At 37.4% G+C, this 25,002-nt stretch overlaps 1 protein-coding gene and 1 long non-coding RNA gene across 2 annotated transcripts in view; both read right to left on the bottom strand.

Moving 5' to 3' along the window:
* The window catches only part of LOC140171527 (protein tyrosine phosphatase domain-containing protein 1-like), a 29,082-nt gene extending 10,697 nt beyond the window's left edge, over positions 1 to 18,385 (bottom strand). The window contains 4 exon segments of the mRNA XM_072194796.1: positions 429 to 544; positions 2,398 to 2,478; positions 2,963 to 3,208; positions 18,270 to 18,385. Coding sequence (XP_072050897.1) covers positions 429 to 544; positions 2,398 to 2,478; positions 2,963 to 3,195 — 430 coding nt within the window. The 5' untranslated portion in view covers positions 3,196 to 3,208; positions 18,270 to 18,385.
* A 2,882-nt stretch (positions 18,386 to 21,267) lies between these two features.
* On the bottom strand, positions 21,268 to 22,081 carry LOC140172195 (uncharacterized). Its single transcript, XR_011861698.1, has 2 exons — positions 21,440 to 22,081; positions 21,268 to 21,346 (listed from the first exon to the last, which is right to left on the bottom strand). It is a non-coding gene; the product is annotated as an uncharacterized lncRNA (long non-coding RNA).
* Positions 22,082 to 25,002: the final 2,921 nt, after the last annotated feature.

A 25,002-nucleotide genomic window follows, 5' to 3' on the forward strand; every position in this document is an offset into this window, starting at 1 on the left:
ATTGATGAAAAATAAAAGATTGATTGATTGATTGATTGATTGAAGGTCATATCTTCCATAGGGGTCTATGGATTTCTACTGGAATAGCCCACTGTTGGATCCTCAGATAGGTTTCTTTACCATCTCAACAACGTTAACAGCAGTGCTGCACAATGCACTATGACCCTTCACGCCTTAGCCAGATACATTATATGTGCCTTGCACATGCAGGGAAGAGACTATTTCCTCAGGCAACTTGCATCATACACATGTCAATTCAATTCAATTCAATTCAATTCAATACAAATTTCAATCAAATTAAAAGTAAAAAACAAACAAACAGTAATTACTAATGAAATCCATCCATCTGACACAAAAGTGATTGTATTTCAACCAGTAGGCCTACACTCATAGCCAGTTAATAGTGGTATACTCTATACAACACTTACTATCATTATCCATGAAAGTCTGTGGGACATAAGAGAACTCATCTGGTTCAAGTGGTCTGCCACAGCTGGCGTGCTCCCCAGGCCTCTGAAGATTGATCACAGATCGAATACCTTGTCTGGATGAAGAAAAAAAATGGTTAAATGTGACACGATCAAGGGAAATGAGTCGGATGTCGCTAATATTGATTTTGAGATATTGGCAAAGAAAGTGTTAAAATTCTTTTGTTTTATATTGTTTTCAGCAATGGATAACTTGATGTAACCAAAAAGAAAGGTCGTATCAACATGGGGTTTTCAGTTTCAGAGAGCTCTAAATGTCTTCTTTAAAACCTATGTAAAACTCATTTTTGACCAGGGTTTACATGTGACTCATTCCCTTGATCATGTCACAAATACATGTATTCATTATAATGTAAGCAGGGAGATTGAGTTCTGATTGATAGCCAAATACTCCAGATACCAGAGGAATAACAGAGTACCTGGAGAAATACTTATTGGGATGGAAATGGATTGATAATCATGATCACTTTCTGCATTATGACTATACATTGGTTTGCTTCAAGTTTGATAGTGACGTCAGTGCTTTATTTCCGTTGCGCCGCAAGTGTGCCAACAAATCGTCCTGGTAGGCGTGTGAGTATGCTCTGCATTATTGAATTTGATGCGTGATTCGATACTGTTGCTAACGAAACATGCATGTATGTCACTACCAAACTTGAGGTGAACTAAATTATGAACTCTGTCCAGATGATATTGTACATCTATCTAAGGAGCAATTTGACAATAATTATTACAACCTTTACTTGGAGGTATACCAATGCCGGGCTACCGCTAGCTTTCAAATTATGGGGTCCATATATGGAACCAATAATCTGACAGGATTGTTTTGGGTATGTGGACATAAATTCTGACATGGTTCAGGATCATTTTGGACTGGCAAGTCCCAAATTAAGATCAAAGGGATAATTCTAACCTCCATGGTTAGACCATGTCTAAAGTTAGACCTGGAATAACTTGTTTTGTGCATAAGGACCATAGGGTTAGCTCGAGATACTCTAGCTAAAATACAGGTTTACATTTACTATCTTACATTATCTTGCTGTATTTCAGCTAGAGCTCCAAACGACAAGCTTCCGGGTTTTTTTGGAGAACAATACTGTTACGTAAGATGAAGAAGAAATCCGCCTCGGAGCCCGCCCTACTCATTATTTCATTGTACTTATTACAATTTGCCTCCACACATTACGTAATCAACACAAAGCTTTTGTGAGGATTAGTGAGTGGATAAGAAATTGACAGTGGAGGATCTGAAGGACACGCCGATTGTTAGTTGTCAATCATGAATTGCCGCATAGCGTATTAATATTTTACTGCATGGCATTCCGCAAACACCAATACAAATTATGCCGTATTTTTCCAAAGATCATCTCATATGAAGTAAGCTGAATGCGATCTGTACTTTTGTAACATTCCGATCGCTTTTGATCACCTATTATCGGCGAATTTGCTTGAAAACACATGAGTTCATGTTGTGTAAACATAATTAGCATAGACACAAATGAAATTACGATGCAATACAATGCAATCTGAATGCGCAGCAGATCTATAGAAATAACTTTGCCCGGTTTTATGCAGAATTAGACCCTGTCTGCATAGGGTCACCACAATAATATTGCAACAACAAAAAAACACAAAAAAAACCAGCAACACCAAAACTCAGTCTAGTGGAAACACTGAATAGAAAAAAAAAAAGCATTGAGTGGATGATGTGCTTGTATTAGCCTATAATTACAGCTGAATATGAAACCCTGTTCTCTGTGCAACATGCACATCAAAGTTTCAGTAGGGATTTGGAGGTGTAACACAGGTGCAGGTTCTTCACAAAGCAATGTTTTGTTTGGTGGATCACATACTAAAAATATGGGTGATGTTGCATGCATGGACAAACACAACAAGTTAGGTTACTTACTTTTTGAATTGTTTGACGATGTCATATTTTGCAATATTTTCTGTATTTGGCCTTGCCATGGCTAGTATGCTGTCAGTCACCCTGCAATAGTACACAATTCAAAAGCATTAACAGAAATTTGTAACTTTACAGTGTACGTACAATATTTATTGCAATTTGTAGAATCAAGAACAGAATGAATCTATGGCACGGTTTAGAGATGATGGTCATGGATTATGAGTTATCTTGACCCTTTAAACTGACCACCTAATATCTTCTCATTTGCAATATATACCAAGACTTCAGCCTGAAACTGACCATGATGACTCCAACTCATTTGTAATACGGTACTTTATTATTGCCTATGCTTCAGGGGGTATTATCCATGAGTAGCTACTAGGTGTGGACATGCCCATGCTGTCCTATAATTGGGTAAAATGATCTTACTCAAAGTTAAGACTTTTTACTTAATTAAGTGATCGGGTAGCAACGTTTGCACATTATTTTTTGTGGGACATGAGAGCACATCAGATATTGCATTCATCATTCTCTAAATATCTACCAACAACAAGAAGATACCACTCACCATGAGGAGTAGAGTCCTTTGATAGCCATCTGATCATCTCTCCAATAAGTACCCGATTCATACTTGCAGGTTTTCCCACCACAGAACATGGAGCATGAGAACCCCCCGGATGTCATCTGTCTTAGACTGTCCGACAGCGGGTTGTACTTGGCTGTAGGTCGTACGGTGCTGCTGATATGTGACCCTGTCCCTGCTGAGGAGGACCATGGGTCCCCCTCTTTTTGACGGCTCATTGCAAACCCCAGTCTGTTGTAAAAATGTACATTAGAAAGTGATGTTATCAAACTGAAGCTTATTGGGCTATTCCATTTAAAATCCACACTACCCCTGTGGAAGATTTAGGTAAAGAATTCCACAGAGGGAGTATGAGTTTTAAATAGAATAGACATGGGTAACTTCAATTTAAAATACTTACATGTACACCAGTTGTGGAAGATATAGGTAAAGCTATCATACAAGGGGAGTATGGGTTTCAAAATGATTAACACTGACTAATTACATTTGAAAACATACTCCCCGGTTGAAGATATTTCCAAAATCTTCTACAGGGGTAGTGTGGATTTCAAGTCAACTGGAATAACCTATTGCTAGCCTTGTCTTCACCAAGGGTGAAAATAAGAGAGCTTGAACCAGGGGCCACTTTGGCAAAAAAAGTGGCCCCTGGTTCACCAAGATTTAGAAGAACCAGGGGCCATTTCCAATTACCAAAGGGCCAATAAAAATAAAGATGTGCTGGATGAGTTAAATAAGCACTATTTGCTTGTAATTTGATATTTTTGGTTCACTATCCAGGGGGCCAGTTTTGTGAGAAAAGTGTCCCCTGGTCAATTAAAATTGAGATGGAACCAGGGGCCATTTGAGAGCTTCTGGGGGCCAAATGGCTCCCGTCTCCCACTTAATTTCACCCTGGCATAATGTAGACATTTCTAATCCTATTCCAACAATGTTAATTATGAAACTTTGATCAAAGTATTAATTATAGAAATAGAAGTGTGGATGGTTTACATGCAAGGGTTAATGAATTAGTACATTAAAGTTTATTGCTAATTTTAAACAAGGTGGATTACATGTATTATTACAAGCAAAAGCAAAATTACAAAATCTCCCGGGGGGGCCACTCAAATATAATGATGTAAGCATGCATGACCAAAAAAACACGTGAAAAGGGGTGCTTTTTCTTGGTTGGGCACGTTCTGCTGCGTGACGCGTTAAGGGGGCAAAAACGGTCATTTTCATGAAAAGGGTAGTTTTAAAATCGTTTGTAACGCATTTAGGGTACCATTTTAATCCGCTTTTCAAATCTGCTGAAACTCCGATTCCGAAAAAAGTTTATTCCACTGCCGGAATTCCCCGTTCGTATAATGTTTACAGATATGTATACTTCAAACCTAGAGTGTCACTATGTTATGCATATATATTTCATGACGTGTTACATGTGATTTAACCATGGCCTCGAACAATGTACTTCTATGTAAAATACCGTTTAGATTAAAAAACGTGCATATTAATTAATGACGACATATAAAATTATGATGGGTATATAGTTCAGTGGACAAACGGGAAGACAAAAATCCGGGACGAAAATATTTCAAAAAGATTTTCAGGACCTTTAGAGATTCCTCACATTATTTACAACTCCTGTTGTTAGATTTGTGAGTTTCCCCTTCTCTGGATTACTTTAGGAAATTATATTTGCAGTAGAAAGCTTGAAAAGGGCACACATGTGAGGGCACACGATATCGGGACACGATAATCAACTTAAGGTGCCTAATTCGGAACCAATTACGATGTGAATAATGCTAACGTTATAAATTACGCTGATATTGGTATTTTATATTCTCACAAAACTACTTCACGAGAATCCAATCAGATTCAAGCTACGAATATGAAGGCCTCATGCTAGGCCTACACACTGAATTCATTGTGTCATTATTTATCTTTTAAAGTGGTACATGTATGGTATACCGAGGAGGGGGTGGGTGTATCCGGGTAGAGTTAGTGTTCAATGACAAGTTAGTAGGCCTACAAAAAATTGTTTAATTTGTCAAAATCCATCAAAACTTGTAAAATGGGTCAAATTTAGACAAAAACTTGTTTAGGGGGTCAAAATTAGACAAAAACTTGTTTAGGGGGGTCAAAATTAGACAAAATCTTGTTATGGGGTTCAATTTTTTGCTGAACCATGAAATGGTATCAGCCTATATTAGTGTATGTTACTTACTTACTTGCTTACTTACTTGCTTACTTACTTACTTACTTACTTCCTTACTTACTTACCAACCATTTGGTCTGAAATGGACTTATCTTTAAATGCCACGAAGGTATGAACCCCCAAGTGGTGTCAAATGAAAGAGGAAGGAGTAAAGAATGTAATAAACATATTTCCTAACATCTGAGGTCATCCAAGGGGTCACAGGGGTCAAAAAAGGTCATTTTAACCGAAATGCTCCAATTGAGCTGAAATTTATATGCAATGATCCTTATGACATTCTAAACATGTTTAAAATATTTTAAAATTCAGTTAAGGTCATTAATGGGTCAAAGGTCAAGTTTTCAAAATGGTCCAATTAAGCTGAAATTTAAATGCAAAGATTCTTATGACATTCTAAACATGTTTAAAATAATTTAATATGTATTCATTTATGGTCATTAAGGGGTCATAAAGGGGTCAAAGGTCAAGTTTTTACAAATGCTCCAATTGAGCTGATATTTAAATGCAATGATCCTTATGACATTAAGGGTGATCCATGTGCCACAATATACTGCCAAAGCCCATGGTTCAGCTATGGTGCGGTAACCGCTCTAGTTTTGGGAAAGCACGCTAAAAACTTGCTTAGGGGGTCATTTTGCTCACAGAGGAAAACTTGTTTAGGGGGTGTTCAAAAAAAAAAAGGTCACGCATGCGTACACTCTCATATTTGAGTGCCCCCCACCCCCTCCAAAGTAAAAAACATCATACAATTCCACTTACACTGTACCCAAAATATCACACGTTTTTGGGACTTGTAACTTACATTTGAAAGACAAAACAAAATCTATCTAGGCTTGTTGTAGATCAAGTACTGATTACACACACACACTCTCTCTCTCTCTCAGCTCACCAAACTTGCCTTCTAATTCTATAAATCATTGTTGATGGTTTAGTTTGTCTCCCCAACACATATGACCATAAAGTTAGTAGGCTGAGTGATAGGCAGAATTGCAGATTTGCATGGTTTGATATCCAAAATTTCAATGCATACATGTATGTACATGTATGCAGAGTGCATTTTCAAATTTTGCCCTATGTACAAAAACAAGACCAAAGTATACACCATACTCATGACTCACTCACACAATTCATGTTGAAAAGCCCATGATCAAACCTCTTCTCCCACTTACGGTAGGCTACTATAATAGTTTGTCATTTTATGCTTTCTGCATGTGAGCATATACAGTATGTATCTTACATAGCTTCTCACCTTATTTCATTGCTAGCTACATGTATCTTGAGGTTAATGAAAATTAGTAACTAGTGCAAGCAGTGCACAGTGCACACTCCACAAATAACCATACAGGCAGAAATCTGGAATGGTACAAATGGGAATACAGGAGATGGATGGAATGAACATTTGAAAGGGAAACACGTGGAAAGGACAGGAGTCATAGGCAAGGAAGACAGTTAAAAGAACAGACAAAAGGATTATGTGTAGTTAGTGAGAGGAGCATGCAGTGTTATTAAATTGCTTTTTGACAGGCATGCTGCAAAGAATAACAAGGATTCTCGAGTACTAATATATACTATAGGATAAGCCACTCGTTTGCGCAAATGAAGTAAGGAGCTCTCCACGCATAAATTTGACCAAAAGGGTGAACATTTACCTGTATTGGGTCAGTTGAAGCATTATTTGATTTAAAATGATGGCTTTCTTGGATAAAGGTGTAACACTCATGATGTGACCACAAGAAATTGGCTGCATGCAGTTAATTGGCTGAATACTGACTTCCAACCTCCAATCTTTGTTGGCCATTTCTTCTTTGTCATGTACGCCTTTATTCAAGTGAGCCGTTGCTATAGATCTTTGCAACTGTTTCAGTCTACAATTTGCAAGTAAATTTTTCATCTTCTAGCCAGCGAAAGAAATGAGCATCACAATGCAAACCTTATTTTTACTCAATATAGTGATTTTACCATTTTTGAAACACCGACTGAAAACCCCATTCATGTCAAAATTCATGTCAATGAATAATTTTTTTTTATCCTGAAAGATGATTGCATGGGTGACTGAGTAATCGGATAGATAAAATTTAAGGGAACAAACCAAAAGATCGATGACGTCCTATAAACGTAACTGGTTTCGTTTAGGGGGGAGGGGGTAAAAATACTTGATTACGTTTGTAAAAAAACATCAGTCTGAAAAAATGTGTCATTATTACTGTATTCGTCCGAGTATAGTCCCACGTTCGAGTATAGTCCCACCCCCCATTTTTCGAAAAATTCAAGAAATTGTAAAAAAAAAAATCAAAATGCATTCAAATTCAATGCATTTTGATATCATTAAGGTTAAACAAAATCTGTTATGGCTTTGTCAGCTCAAAAAATATATTATCATCTTACACGTAAGAAAACATGCATACCAATCATGTGAAATTAAATTATTTTTTTTTTATAGTGTAAAAATGACCATTTTAGCTTATTTTGTCACCTTCAGTCAGCTCCTCTTGTTAAATTTGTTTACCGATGCTTGGTAACAAATTTGATTGACAGGCAAACAATAGCTTGTCACCTGTCATGCATAACACAATTATCTCTATAAAACATACTAAAGATGTCAGCCTCATGCAATTATACTGATCATCAGTTGCAAGCTCGACCCAAGACGCACTCGGCCTAAAAGACACTGCCCTATTGTAATGCAGCCAGAAAAAACCCGACCGGCCCGGTCAATATTTTTCTAGGCTTGTGATTGGTTGGGTGGGAGTGGGGCACCCAGGGGGAGTCGGTGGGGGGGATCATCCCCACAGATAATTTTAAGGAATACATGGGAACAGCAAAGAGTCCTTAAAACCGGGCCTTAAAATGATTAAAAATGAGATAAGAAATTTACAAATTGGGATAAAAATTTGTCTTTTCGGCCTATCCCTCACACTAAAAGCCTGGCCAATAACGGGCTGTGCTGGAGTTTGATTGACAGAATCGTTCCGGGTAGGCCTATCACATTCATGCTTTATATAGCACGAACGGCCGACGGGCTTGCGTTTCAAGATGTATTTGTTTGTAGGGCTCTGTTTAGTTAGTTCGTTGGGGTGGCTGTTTCATGTTTATTTTGTTTGTTTTAGCAGAGAAAATGGGGACATCTATAGGCTGTGCAATAATTATGAGCCCTGGGGAGGGAAAAATTAGAGGTGGGGGACAAGAAATTTTTGGCGAGCGAAAGGGGATGGGAAGCAATTTTGGCAGGCCGAGAGGAGGGCAAGTGAATTTTGGCACATAAAACACTCTAAAAATGCTTAGGAAAACCGTGCGGAAAAGCTTAATGCAAATTTTCCTTCATCGCTATCTTTCATAACATATATAAAGACCATTTAAAGTTGGTAAATTGACATCCCAAGAATTTGGCGTGTGCAATGGGGGGCAACAATTTTTGGCGGGCCAAGAAGGGGGGGGTGTTTATTTTTGGCGGTGGGGGAGCAATTTTGGTCTCATTTTCCCAACAAATTACTCTTATCATACAGTGTATTCTGCATGTACATTATTATCCTAAATTACAAATTACTCTTATATATCATACCATGTATTCTTCATGCATAAGTACCCCATGTGGGCCCCTCCCACATCCCGATTGGGGGGGGGGACAATTTGATGAATCATTGTTTTTATATTGCACATTATAGGCCTATACTATCAATTTCAGTCATGTAGGCCATGTTTAATATTATATTAGGTCAAAAAACTTTTCAAAAAAGTCTAAAACACTCAGGTTTTTATGTCAAAATGGTCTCTTTTGGGGTGCTAAATCTGCTAAAATGTTTGTCGTCTTGAAATTTTAACCAAAAGCACACTGAACGTGAAGGCCCAGGATGGGGTGCGGTAGGTGTGGTGGGGTGGGGAAGCAGTGGATACCAAGCACAAAAAATGTTTAATTATTGCCTTATTTTTCTGCTTCAACATCAGCCATATTGGTCATTTAATAAAACATTTTTTTAAGAGTGTCTCTTGTGCATAAAAGTATAGGAAACTCGTAACTTTAAAGCATGTTTTCTGGAAGAAGTAAGCATGTGTTATTAAAAGTGTAGAACAAGCCAGGAGCTTTGAAATGTTCTTTTTTAATAGCCTCTGAAATGTCCTTTCCTGTGGTGCGAAATGGGCAGAAAGCATCTGGCTTACCCCCACCAGGGCCCTTGAGTGGGCCCCGAACCCCCGGCCGTGCTGGGCGACAGCTCCACTGCCACGCTCGCTCACGATTTGCAAGTTCAGGATTTTTGGGGTCTGTCCAGGTGCATCTCTGAATTTTGTAACAATCCAAAAAGCTGAGGGGTCTCATTTTTTTTAACACCCCCTTAATTGTTGGACTGGGATTGACAAGCCAGTAGGCCTATACATGTATAAGCGCCGAGTATTTAGGTCCATTTTTAATATCATTAAAACTTTTTGCTCCATTCGTGCGAATTTGTTCCAGCAAAATCATTTTGATAGTAGGTCATCAAGACACAGGTTTTGCAATTTGAGGCCCTGCACTGGTACCACCCCGATGGTCGCGCTATTCCTGAATCCGCCACTGCCCTCTCGGCCTACTAAAAATTGCATGGTTTTTTTGCCATGCGGGGGGGGTATTTTTTGCAATGCGCAAAGGCCATTAAATTTTTTCTCCATATTAGGCCTATTTCACAACCCATTAGGTATAGGCCTACTTTCCATGTTTTTTTTTTTCTCATGGATTACTTTTATGTATTTAGGGGGCTGTGAAGTTTTCTTTGGAAAGGGGGTCCCAAATTTACAAACAGTCAGCGCCAATAAAATTGCGCCCCACCCCTTCCCGGCCACCACCGATACACCTTACCCCTTAACAGGCTAAAATTGTATTGAAATTGGTCCTTTTAAATAAAATAAACACACTATCTGTAGTCATCTTGTGACTCAGATTCTCTACATTTGGTCATTAAAAATTTTATGAACCCCCCTATTCCCTATTTTTCTTTCCAAAATTTATGACTCCACCAGTATATTTGGGACCCCCCGAAAATGCCAGCCCCTTAATATTTTTTTAAAGATTGGTTTTAGGCCTATTTTTTTTATATTTACGTATACTATTTAGCCCTATTAGATTTCATATTGTAGGCCCTATGTATTAATTATATTTTTCTGAGAGAAAGAGAGAGAGAGAGAAAATAGAGAGGGAAAGCAAGAGGGACTGAAGGAGAGTGCGGGAGAGGAAGAAAATGGCAAAGAAAATTGGACACAGTTGTTTGACATAAGCGCCGATAAGCGGGTCAAATTGAAATAAGGCCGAGTTGGTACTAGATACGAGTTGTCACAGGGCACACAACGTGAGTGACCTTGTGACCTCTTCAGAAATCAACACACGCTGAAATGCTGAATTCAAATCAAGTGTCCGGAGGATAAATAATTTGAAATTTTGGCATCTTTGGACCAAATTGGTAAGAAGTAAGTTACTGATTAGCATGTAACGCTATTCATTAATCGTCATGTCCATTTTGACATCAACAGAATGAAAGATGTTGATGAAAGAGCAATTTTTTCGGCGTGTATTTTATGGAGTGGCCGTAACTCGATAATTGAAAACCGTCACAAAATGACAGCGGAGTGTGCCTAAACGCCCAGATATTTCATTTTTGGTGAATCCTAACACTAGCATACCACATATGTTATGGTAAGGTATCATAGAAATAATGTAGCTAAGAATTCTGGCGATAATATGATACACAAAAACAATATTATTGTTACAAAAAATGACAACAAGTGGTACCAGATTCCATGCAAATTTTGTCAATGCTTAAGCTTATAAAATAAAATCAACACAAGCTTTATACAGGCTGAATAGTGACATTATTTTATTGAACTGTTTATTATCTGTAGCCAAATTAAAAGCAAAATCGGGGCATGCATCACTAAATTATGGCCACTGTCACAAAAATCTTCATGCTCATGTGACGTGAACAAAATTGAAACACTGACAAAGTACATTTGTGTCTGAGCTAGATTAATAAATCATAATTAATAATAATGCTTAGAATGTTAGCTTGAGATGACCTATGATTTTTAGGTCTCACGATGTTTATTTTCTGGAGAAAAAAAATTGGTTTAGGTGGCTACGTACAGCCCAAATTAGGATGAGAACCATAGAAATTTAGCGTAACCTTAATAGAGTATGACATGAATACAAATGATCAATTTTCATCTTAAAAATACAAAACATCTTTTTATTTTTTATTTTTTTTTTAAATTCGAGTATAATCCCACCCCTCAATTGTGAAAAATTTTCACCTAAAAACGGGTGGGACTATACTCGGACCAATACGGTATTATTATGTCAACATTTTCAAAATTGTATTATTATGTTTCTGGCAGGGAGGGAGGAGAGTTGGCTGAGAAACGAAACCAGTTACGTTTAAAGGACGTCATCAATCTTTTGGTTTGTTCCCTAAGACAAATTAACTAACAATTTACATTGATCACATTGATATCGAGAACGGTTTTGTACATTACATGTATACATAGGATGTTGAAAAGTGCAACTTTTATGAAAGCATCATTTTTGGAAAATGTGATAATTTTGAACAAAAAAAATGATTTTCAAAAAGAAGAAAATTGGGAGGGTAGCAAAAAGATTCCTCTATTTAAATTTTTCAAATCAACCAAATGCATGTCAAGTTATGCAAAGAAATATTTTGTAATTTTAAGGGGGGGGGGTTATTTCTTTTGAACCCTGTATTTGAATGGGGTTCAACTTTGTCATTACTGTGGTTTCCTCATTTTTGACAAATTTTCATTTCCAAAATACCTTGAGGATTTGATCCGATTTGTGCATAATGATGGATGCATCATAATATTTCGGACCGTGCTTGTACACGCCGTACTGGAAGTCAAGTTGTTTTAACCGATAGTTTTTGTTAAATTTCATGATAATTATGTGAGACCTTATACTTTGGGACGAATATGCTTTCTTGCTGATAAATAAAACGTTCAATCAAAAATAGTATATGCCTACAGAGTTTTTACGAGACATAGTTACTTGTTCCGCAATAACGGGAATTCCTTTACCAACCGGACTTTGCTGTCCTACAATATCGGGTAATCCTGTCATAACAAGACATTAAGTTTTTATCATGCTCTTCGGGCTAAACGATTGAGTATCGCATGTTGTGAATAGCGCCATCGTGTTCAGCGTGAAAAGAACCCCTTAGTCGACCATGGCGGGGGGTTACGGCAAAATGGGATGTTACTGATATTTTGCTATTTCTTGTTTTCCATTGAAATATCTATATCTATAGACATTTCAACAATGCAATACGATTTAGCAACGTAGGCCTAATATAAACAATTTTTGATTTGACTTATTTCAAACAAAATATATTTTATTTGTTCCAAGAAAGAATTTCCAACAACTGAGGAGTCAAATTTTACTATGTACAGTTAATTTCCCGACTCCAAACAAAATTTATAAAAGTCATTTTTTTAACCACATTCCACTGCATACATTTTCAAAATATCGTGCTCACATTCGTGGAATTATTTATCGATAAGCTGCTCAAAAAAGTAGCATAATTTGCTGAAAACTGAATCAATTCCCATCGGGTTTTCTTTCAGTGGGCCCCATGATGCTTATTAATATTCTGACGTAAAAAGGTCATAGGTTGCGTATTGGCATAATTCGGAAAACTCCAGAAACTCCGCTGCTAAATTTCATTCATAAATCCAAAGTCGGAAGCTTTTTCCGACCGATAATGGTGGTGACGCGTCATTTAAAAATGAGCCATCTGCGCTATACCGAGTGAAAATAACAGCGGTCATTTACACACTGCTGAATGCATACTTTGATCATGTCCTCTCATGGTAGTTTTCACGTTATAACGGGACTTCCTTCAATCACCGGACTTTAGGGTACGGTGGGAAATAATAATTACGCTTACAAGTGTGTCATGAATTGGGGGCCAAATGCGTTACATGCTCAAAATTAGAAAAATAATCACGCTTTCACACAAAAATGATTGTAATTCATCTCATGTTTATCAGAAAGTTGCAAAAACCTACAATTTTTATATCATCATAAAGCTGAAAGTGTAAGGAAGACAATTGTTCAACTTTTAAGTTGATATACAGGGTGCCACAAATATTATATAGGGTGGAAAAGTTACATTTTCGCTCAAAAAGTTAAAAAATTGGTTCCTCTCTTACTCACTAACATAAACACCTGTTCTGCTAAAACCTTTTTAGATGTGCTAATAACATTGTAGGCTCTCAAAAAAAGCAAACTCGTAAGGATGAGTTATGTAACCTAACTGAGATACAGGGTGTTCAAAAGTCGTACATAAATTTGTATGATTTTTATGACATTATCAATCAAAACTTTTTTCCTTCATGTCCTACACAAAAACCAATGGCATATTTGAATTCCTCATCAAATTTCCTTCTAAAAAATATTAACTTTTACTGAAGTAGGGTAACTTCTTCAAGAAATATCACTGTTGGCAGGGCACCCTTTTTAAAGGGTGCCACTTGGAAATTTGGAAAATCCTTAAAAGGGTGGGGGTTTAAACTTTGTTGGTAAAAAGGGTGGATTGATATAAAGGATGGGAGTAAAATAAAAAGGGTGGGAGTGCCAGCTTACAATATATTTTCATTGAATGATAAATCATCCTAGTTTCCAAGAATAAGTGCCAAACCACAAGAATAAGTGCCAAACCACTGCCAGCAAACCATATCGCAAGATAAAATTCCATTTGATGCATGTTTACATCCATAGGCTATCGTGTGATGATAGGTGCAGAATTCGGCGTACTTGATTTACTTCGAACCAAATTGCCTGTGACTTCATCAATGTATACAAATAGGGGAAAAAGCAAGTGGTGGGGGTCAGGAATTTTCAGTGTAAAGGGTGCCTCAGTATAAAGCGTGGGGGTCAGGAATTTTCAATATAAAGGGTGCCTCAATAAAAAGGGTGGGCGTAAAATATAAAGGGTGGGGGTCAAATCCCACTGCCAAGTATGAATATGACATTCAGAACATTTCGGAGCACAAATGCATGATTAGTACAGTAACGTATAGGAGGCTAGAACCCATGACACAGAATGCAGCACATTAACAACAAATTAAACTAGCTTGGAGTAAAATTAGTCAAGTTACCTACTAGACATAAATACCAAAACAATGGTACATAATCCATCCTAATACCTTGCTGGGTTATGAAGTTACAGTAAAAATAAATTTGAGAGGCACTGAAAATCAATATTCCCTAAATACAGTACTTTAAAACACACGCCTCAACCGTAGGCACCTCATCAGTAGGCACCACCACACAGTGACATCGCCCCGATATCTTCATAGTAGAAATCGCCATGGTAGGTTGAATCCACAGCCACCCATGGCCATTTTATTCGGACCTTATGAGATGCATATTATTAGCGAAGTGACCTGACTAAGGCTACTGACAATAGACGGGTAACTGATTTCTCGCTGTGTGAGCAAGCTTGTATACGACATTGCGGTCAATGGTTATACTGTCTCCACTTGAGTGAGTGCCGCTATAGCCTGCTGCGCACTGTAGTCCATACAGGACCAACGCAATATAAAATTGAGAGTTTTGGTCAAATTTTGAGTTCAAAGCGCACGGCCAATTTTCAAAGCGCACGCTAACTACTATAATATCTGTTCAACACGTATTTTCAAGTGTATGAGACCACATCTGGTTTCTTGAGAAAAATTCATTTACGGGAGATATTCATCATTTTCTAACCCAGTATCCGAAGATTTTCGCCTGATATCAAAATCGTGCATAGCAATTCACGTGTATCGATCCCGTGTATTCATTTTAATGTCTCTGCTGCACCAAATAATTATTAGCCAGGCGATGTCGGTGTGCACCACCCCTGGCATCATTTGAATTTCAATATCTCAAAAAGTAAATACAGTGTGAAGTTTTTACTTTCCACAGTTTTAGGTAGATAAATTAGCAACAAAATGAGACCATTTCTAGTTCAGTAGCCCTCTACATTCTGAAATTTAAAAAAAAATGTAACACCACCACCTTTTCCTATTATACTATACCCCAATTCATGACGCACGACCATACAAATATTTAATAATGTCTGTTTATTGCAAGACATCCTCTAATAAAGTCCGGTAAAAAGTCTGTGCGCCCGTACTGTACATACATGTAGACGAGTACAGCTGGTATAAACCAGCCAAAAGCCGGTACTGTGCAGTCCCGGTCTGCTATTCAATTGCGTGGTGCATTGGATGACATCTATTTTCTACAATGTACGTCATTTGCCTAGATACGATGATCCACCCAAAAATAAAAATCATCGTAGTGGTCATGAAAGAATTCAAAAGATATAAACCTCTGGCTCTGCCAGCTGCCCCAATATAGGTATGCTAGGTGAATTCAAATTTGCCATCAAACTGCATCAATATCAAATTAAAGCCCTTGAGTAAACAAAGCCAAAACTGAAAACCTTTTTTTCATAGCACTTTCCGTAGCAAAGTTACATCTTGTCAAAGATTGACTTTCATCAAAAAGATTCAGCTAGCAAAATCCCCCAAAACGGCATTTCGGGGGTGTTTCTAGATCTTAGTCTCATTATGTCTATGATAGCAGCTTTTTTTAATGGAACTGCTATCAAAATCCCTCTAAAATTCCATGTGCGATTGTCTTATCACCATAAAAAATCATATATTTGGGTCAAGTGAAGTATAGAAAACATATTTATGTAGGTTTCCTTCTTCGACCAGTTGCTTTAAATTAGACTATGTAAATATGCATTGACATTTTCGGCGAATTTGGCTGACTAGCAAATGTGTTAACTAAGGTTTGCCTGGCCCTGGGTGGGATACCTACCCAATAATAGCGAGTTCGGTGGAATTACAATGTAGGATTTTCCAGTTTATATCTGATCGTGTGTAAAAATTGTTCACAAACTTGATTTATTTAGAAGGGTTCAAAAGTGCCATATCGACAAATATAAACATATTTGGTAAATATATAGATGAATCTACCCAAATATTTTCTTTTTTGCACGAAAACCAACCTTAAATTGGTGAAATTTATAAGTCACTGAATATGACGTACGTAGAGTGAAAATTCTACGGTCTAATCAGATCCGACACCATTTTCATACTGACCTCGAAACAACAACGTTGTTTATAATTACTACACAACTGTATCTGATGATGTCATCTAATAAATATTCATATCAATTATCATGTCAAAGTTCAAAGAATGACCTTTCTTCTGATACCAACATAAACTCATTCAGACGAAGCAGAAACGGAGTGCGATCAGTCCAAATTAGGTGAAAAATACCGGATAATTTTGCGATTTTCTACTCTCAAAATCAGTTTAAAATGCATAAGGAGTTGATGAAACATATATGAAACATAGATTGTGATAAAATTTAGAATTTTCTGAGTATATTGCCAACGTTTCATTGGGATTGGGGCTATCACAAGGAAGCACAACAGCTAAATGTGAAAATTACGTGATCATCACCATTGTCAAAATGTGTCGTCGAAGCCAGAACTTCTTGGTGCCGCGGCGCTGGTGCCGCATTGAGAGCATCATCTATGTGATTTATGATCATATTTCATGTAATTATTACTAATTTAAAGATTTATAACATGTTTTAAGACATTTTGTGTATTATAAAAGAAATATAATCAATCCACTTTCCACATCAACAAATTCTTAGCACCATGTGCATGATGGGAACAGATATCGTGTGATATCAAAATATTGGGCACTGGAATAGGGAAACCCTGAAAGTGTTGTATGTCTTCCCAGGATGCATTGCAGTTTATAAACACAATTACATCACTGCATTGCATTGGAAAAACCTCAGTCGACGATGGTTTTCTGGGATGTGAATATTTTGTGTGTGGTGTGTGTGTTTGGTGTTACACTAAAATGCAGCAAACCTTTTACGAGCGCGACTACCGTGATGTTGCAAATTCGGCGCTAACAACGCGTACAGCGCACAGTTCATTCATAAATTTCCACTTGGCAACAGCAGATCGCCTCAGCAGCCAATCAGAGACAAGTGCGTGCAACGCAGTAAATATGCGATGTATCCTTACACTACGCGCTCGTCTAATAAGGTTTACTGCATTTCAGTATAGTGTATAGTGATAACTATTAATTGTCCTCGAACATCTTCCCATAATGCACTGTGTGTGACCCATCCTCACTGGTATAATGTTGTGTATGAACATGAGAAACCAGTGTATTCCTGGGGTGTATTCATGTCAACTTCTAGAAGATTACAGAAAGGGAGATCTCCAAATTATTGTTTAACTACTTCTGGTAAGTTGATATACCATTTGAATCACTCCTGTGTAGTCAGCAAAATGATATTTGCACCTATAGTGTTATTGTTCATGGTACAAAATGGGTAGGTAGTAAAAGGTAGGAATTTGTGAAATGCTGACAAATGTATCTAAAGTTGTCTTTATACTTTAAGCTATGAGGTTGATATAATATTTAGTTAAGTTTACATATCTATATAAAAAGTCTTGCAACAGCATAATTCATAAATTCAACTACTCAAAGTGTTATTAAACTGGTTTCAAAAGTGTATACCAAATGTTGGTAGACCTTGTGTAAGACAAAAACCGTCAGACACAAAACAGACATTTTTGACCTTAAGTTTAAAAGAGCATATAAACTTCCCTATACTTTGTCGTATTGGGGTACTTTTTGCATCATTGGCTTTCTTTTACAATGCTCTTTCCAGTGATACCAAATTTGTGCTTGTGGGGGTTGGTAAAAAAATCCAAAATCCACCGAACTCGCTACCAATAAAATCAAGCAAGCTATTGTCTGAAACTGCACCTCGGAAAATGTATGGTAAGAACAAAGTCCTCAAATGATAGTCATATAACGACCAAAAGATAAGTGACTGACTATCATTGAGGACTGAGTTCCGCAGTCTATAGCTGTACTAACTGACATGCTAACATGCTAATGTAACTAAATCATAAATGTTCATGTGTTGTTGACAATTTTTGATGCAGACACTGAGCATAAAATGGTCTCAAATGCATCGAACCAACGATGACTCCACTATTTTCTGATACGATTAATTAACTTACCAATGACGCATTGCTACTTTGTATATATCACACTGAATCTGTATACATAAACGGCAAAATCAGTCAAAATCGTTCGACACTAATTTACGTTGCTACGAAAAACATGAAATATTTAGCTCAGCTCAGTGAAAGTGAGGTCAAGGGTCAAGTCAATCAACAGCCGCTCTTTAGAGGGCGCTCGTTAAATTTTTTTCGCAGTGTTTTTTCGTATCAGCTGGAGATGGACAAGATTTTCAAATCATTGGAATTTATAGGGGCAACATTATGAGCTATTATGCTCATCTTGGATGTTTTTTTTTTTATCTCGATGGTATCCCGGGGGAGGGTATCAGGTCGTCCGATCATCCGAGTCATCATCGTGATCTTCTTCATCATCATCAACGAATACAACGTCATCATCATCATCATCAATGGACTTAGTCCGTTTACACCCCGGTTTACACAAGTTTACTCTCTATCCTACCGTACCGTTTAGGGACCGTTCACAAACACTGATGCAAAAAAGGGGGGGGCCTGAAAATTTTGATCCTCCTAAGGGGCCCTGAAAAAATGACCACAAATTTTCCTGGAAAAATTGAGTTTAGGCTATATGCTTTTCCAGGTGGTGGCCGTATTGCATCCTCTAAATTCAGTAAATTTTCATCGTCTACCGTGGGATTATTTTGAAATTTTAAAACGCTTGAAATATCACAAACAAATGGGACTATGTTAATAAGTAATATAAATACAAGCTAAAACCGTTGGGGTTCGATAATGAACCCCACAAAACTAACCAAGTAGGCCTAGGCCTATATTGAAAATGCCATAGGCCTCAGTACGGCCGGACGGTTTCACAAGTTGCCGGCTCGATCGTGTCATCCACCACCTGTGCTTTTCTATGGGTTGACCCCGGGGGTTGACCCATAATTTTGATGTCAAAAAGGGTGGCCCTGAAATTTTGAGGTCTGTAAAGGGGGCCCCCGAAATATTTCCGCGATGAAATTTTTTTTGCATCAGCCCCCCTTACAAATGTTTGTGAACGGTCCCTAGTATTAGGCCTATCATAGGCCCCTACTGTCGTTTTATCTTTTCTGTTTCGGGAGCTCTATTGTTCAGAAACGAAAACGCAAGGGATTAAAAGGGCATTTCGTGATCCACAGCCTCATCCCCCCACTTTTCTCAAAAAAAGTTGAGATTTTTATATCACTGGAATAGGCCTACTCTGGCTACATAATGTTTATGTACAAAATATTTGAAAAATAAAGTGGCAGTTGAAACTCTGGTGATAACACGTTTGCAGTGCATGATGGGGCTTCCTTAAATCATCCTCTGGTTTGGGGCATCATGCTTCTCATCAAGAGGTAATAATAGGTGCTGTCAATCACACTTATGTCTGTCTATAAAGGTTGAGTCAATTATATGCAACACTGGCGTAGGCAATGTTACCCATGTCCGTCATTTAACTAGGCAGGATAGGCCTACATCAGGGGATGACACTCTATTCACGTGGTTTCTTTTCCAACGCTAAAAGATTACGAATTTTGGTGGTTTGTAAATGAAAAGTGTCCGCACTATCGATTGATTACGTAACTGTTATGAATAATTTATTAGTTTTTCAATGCAATCGCCTCGACCCATTAATACATATTATCTGTATTTATCAAAGTACTTGGAATAGCAATCTGGTGAGTTCACTGAACTACGCCCAAATATTGATGGAGTTTTAATGGCGCTAATCCTCTCCATACACAGGTGAACAAATACAATAGGAGAAGGTCAACACATATGACCTCCTATATGACATGTTATATGAGATGTACAACAACCTGAATATCATAAAGATCAGTGTTCGTTTGTGCATATGAACTGCATATTTACAATACTAAATATTACTCGTTATATATTATGTCAAATATTGGTATTATGACAACACGGTATATACATTGTAGGCCTATATAAAACGACTAATAGATCCTACTATCATGGCGTCAGGTCATTGGTTCATCATATCCCGTATGTTTCTTAAAATTCATTTATATTTGAGACAAATTTCTGTGCCCATTTTATAGGCGTACAGGTGGATCCGGTTTTTTTTTGTCATTTTCATTTCTTTTTGATGAAAGAATTAAGGTTTTCCACTGCACGGAGGCCACTATGTGATACTAATTTAATGCTATTTGTAAATGAATGCGGATTCCCGGTTGTTGTTTTTCCACAGTGTGACAACTGTCCACCCATCCAGACAACATCATCACATAATAAAACGTCTGTATTTTTACGATGAGTATATTAAACTGAACTTTGCCTTGGAACATTGTGTAAGACGGTGTAAGATTTTGTGGGCGCCCTCAACATTATTATCCTCTTTGTATCCGTAAATGACATGGCATAGACCATGGAGGTATATAAATAAATGGAGACTGATCCAGCCAAGCCTCTTTTGTACTACGTTGGTTATGACCAATTATTGTTGAATAGGCAATTTCAGGTTTATATTGATTATGCTAAGCTGATTACATTGTGAAGTCTGTTTCACTGGCCATTGATTTCAATGGGGTAAAATGAAGTTTATACTTATTGGAAAGTGCTCATGTTTCATAAAATTTTGATATCAAAATCTCATTTTGCCAAAAATTGAGTGTTAAATTCTGAGACTAGTATACCTAGGTTTAGGTATACTTGTCTCAGTTAAATTGCATCAAGAAATCAGTCTTTTGAAAAAGAAACACCTTATCTGTTGTCATATTGTGACTCCCTACATTTTGGTCATGAAAAATTGAATTATGACTTTTTTTCTCAAAATGTTATGACCCCCCGTATATTTGGAACCCTCCTCCAAAGAAAATGATAGCCCCTAATAATATTAATATAATCATTTAGGCCTAAATACTGATAATTATTTATTATAAAATGAGAAGTTTAATGATGATGATTTAGGCGGCCTATACGATTTCATGACAATACAGAATTAAAAGTTTAAAAACAATAACATGACATATCCGTCATGGCACTCAATCAATTTGACCCGAAGCTTCAACCAAAATCACGGTTATCATACACTAAACTATGAGAAACTGTTTAAACAAAGTATGTAGGGCCTATAACATAACATAACATAACAACAAGAATTTATAATGCGCCTTTGCCTAAGGATTCAAGGCGCAAGAGAAAAGAAAACCAAAAAATTTAACCTATACATTCCGTATATCAATTTCTCTCTAGAAAAGATTGTCTGATCATCACTTTTGCTTGAATTCCGAAGTACTTCCGGTAAATTTTGCTCGCTCGTAACTCAAATGGCCCAAATTGGCCCAACATAATTTTTTCACAATCGGAAGGTAAAAACGTTTTGCTTTCATTTGCACTATATTTGAACTCCCTCAGACCCCCTTAAAAGCTTAATATATGAACATGAAAACTAAGTATATTTGTCAAGTTACGGCACAACTAGTGTAGAAAACAGTTTCATAACTTGAGAACAGAACATCCGAATTTCTTCGGGTTTTCGCACGATCATACATTGAAACTATAAGCTATCAAAACTGGTGACTTTGAACATCTGATTGACTAGCTGACGTCACTATACAGTCTTTTTTACAAGGCTTCCGGTACGGGTCAATGTAGGGTCAATTCCTATGAGGAAATTTTGGGAGTGACAATCAATGAACCATGGTAGAGGCTCATAACCATCGTGGAGATCAATAGCTTGGCTGAAGTGGCTGGTCAATTCAAGTTTGGTGACTCATTGAATAGAGGTAACGGGATAATCTCCACTTAGGAGATTAGAATTCTGGCGATCATTCTCCATTTATTTATATACCTCCATGCATAGACTGTGTGAATTCTATGAAGACTAGGGGCCTACTTATACATGGGGTCATATCCATGGACATTAGTAACGATAATTGACAACACGATACGCGACTGTATTTAGGGAGGCTAACCACTAATAATTAATAATGCCGGGTAGGGCCTACTCCTGGGCGACTCGTGTGGGCAACGTGGACCCAAATGAGTCTCAAATTTCACCGGGGAGGGGCACTCAAGTATGATAATGTAGGCCTATACGCATGTGTGGCCAACTTTTTTAAACACCCCCTTAAAACGAGTTTTACCCTACCAGCAAATTTAGGATCAATAGGCCTAAGCTAACTTAATACACTAAAGGAAGTTTTGGATGAGAAAACGGACATTTTGATGAGAAACGGTCAAAATGGTGAGAATTTAAATTTTCTCATTCTTTTGGATGAGAAACTTCCTGGTGTGTGTGTCAATCATTATTGTCTTATTAAAATCCGGGACTTTGGTTGACCTGTGCTAGACTCCAGCACATGTTAATGACGCAAAGACAGTTGTGGTAACACCATGGTCGCAGACCTGCAAAAAAGCTCAAAAACAGATAGTAATGAAACCAGTTTTTATTTTCCTTGCTCTAGCGAGTTCACAGAGAAGGTGTTTCTAGTACAATGCAGCGTCGGACTCTAGCTGAGAGCGTAGCCTGAGTCCAAACGGACTCCAAGAAGGGCTCTCCATACACAAATGAACAAACACAAAGGAAAGTAGTCTCCTCCGTGACCAGCTTGATTTCGATGGAGCGAAACCAAATTGGCTGCAGAGGAGACGGGTAATTTGCCATGCAAATGAGGTGAGTGCCCTCTCAAGAATAACTACTCTCTGCCTACATCAGCAGTCCAAGAGAGCGCCAAATATGGATCAGGAGTATTACATAATAATACCCTGCTATGACAATAGCTGCACTAGGTTAATCGTATAATCTCCTTATGTGGTTAGCATGGCTGGGCCAGGAAATCCACTAGCCTATCTCCGTCAGGCCCTATCGCGGCGGCGTCCTACTTTACCCACAATCCTGTTCGTTTTTACCCATAATCCTGTTCGGCCGCGAATAGGGCCTGACAAAACTTGTGTGTTAAGGGTGCATGCCACTAAATCCGCGTGTGAAGCGGTTTCCGGTAAAAGTTTATCACGACTATAGTCCCAACTTTGCATAAAAAATGTGCAAAATCGGTACAATATTAACAATTTTAGTGTTGCAAATCGTGTTTTGCTAGAACTTGTGAATGTGATCTCTACTAATTTGAACAGAAAACGCGAAAATTTGAGTGATGTTTACGATGATGAGCGCATGAACACACGAGGTCAAAACGCGGTTAGCAGTCGGACGTAAACACGGGAAAATCGGGTCTTTTTATATAGCGCTATTTTTCTCAAAAAGTAGACCTAAAATATGGTGTCATTTTCAGATATGTTATGCAGAATTTTGTTCTGATTAAGATGATATCAAATATATATTTCAAAGTAAGACGTAACTCGACTTATAGCCTAAAACGTGACCCGTATTTTGCACGTAAAGTCTATGGAAAGCTATTTTGTGGCATGTACCCTTGGAGCAATTCCATGCGTTTTCCGCGCGTCTTTATCTATTTAAAATGCACGCGAAGAAAAGAGGAGGGACATCAACAAGCGCGTTCATGGACGCCGCCAGGTTTTTCGCTGTATGTGCGTTTGCCGCGAATAGGCCTGCTTTTATTTCCAATTAAATAAAAGTTCCGATTTTGGTAGAAGTTTGAAACCTTTTGATATGAATAAAGAAGAGTTTCAAAATATTGAAAACATTTTTTATTGGTGTTTAAATTACAAAGAAGTTTTTCAATTTCATTGTTATTTTTTAACCAATTTTTTGTCATTTAAACTCAAGTTTTGGCCTTCAATTTTAATAAAATTACATAAAATATTAGATTTAAGATGTTTAAGTTTCTAGTTTGCTTTATTTAAACCACTGTCCAGTATTTTAAATTGTTATAACATTCAAAGTTTAATTTATATTAATATTTAATTTCAAATAGCCATTCATTACATTTGCTTTTTTGGACAAAACGGGTTAAAAGTTACGCTGAAGGGGGGTAGGCCTACTTGATTGACATTTCTTGTCTTTTTAAATATTCTGCAGGTACTGAGAATGTTTTAATTTTGAAGTTATGCACTTGTAAAAGATGTTTAAAGAACGTTTACTCTTAACATCAATTAATATCTTCATGAAAATAGCAAATCAGCAACCATTGTGCATTCATGTGCATCAAAATGACGAAAAATGGCAATTGTCGGCTATCATGCTTGTGCTTGAAATCGACATCCTGTCTAAAGTATGAAAGAAAATAACCCAAAATTTCTTACAATTAATTCAAAATGTAGTGAAAAAGATAACAAAATCATTTTCAAGGCCTAAAAACGATGTTTTAGCCTCTTCAAGGGTGCATGCCACTAAATCCGCGTGTGAAGCGGTTTCCGGTAAAAGTTTATCACGACTATAGTCCCAACTTTGCATAAAAATGTGCAAAATCGGTACAATATTAACAATTTTAGTGTTGCAAATCGTGTTTTGCTAGAACTTGTGAATGTGATCTCTACTAATTTGAACAGAAAACGCGAAAATTTGAGTGATGTTTACGATGATGAGCGCATGAACACACGAGGTCAAAACGCGGTTAGCAGTCGGACGTAAACACGGGAAAATCGGGTCTTTTATATAGCGCTATTTTTCTCAAAAAGTAGACCTAAAATATGGTGTCATTTTCAGATATGTTATGCAGAATTTTGTTCTGATTAAGATGATATCAAATATATATTTCAAAGTAAGACGTAACTCGACTTATAGCCTAAAACGTGACCCCTATTTTGCACGTAAAGTCTATGGAAAGCTATTTTGTGGCATGTACCCTTAAAAAGTGTAGCACTT

The sequence above is a fragment of the Amphiura filiformis genome, chromosome 15 (genome assembly GCF_039555335.1).
Source record: "Amphiura filiformis chromosome 15, Afil_fr2py, whole genome shotgun sequence".
Classification (NCBI taxonomy): Eukaryota; Metazoa; Echinodermata; class Ophiuroidea; order Amphilepidida; family Amphiuridae; genus Amphiura; species Amphiura filiformis.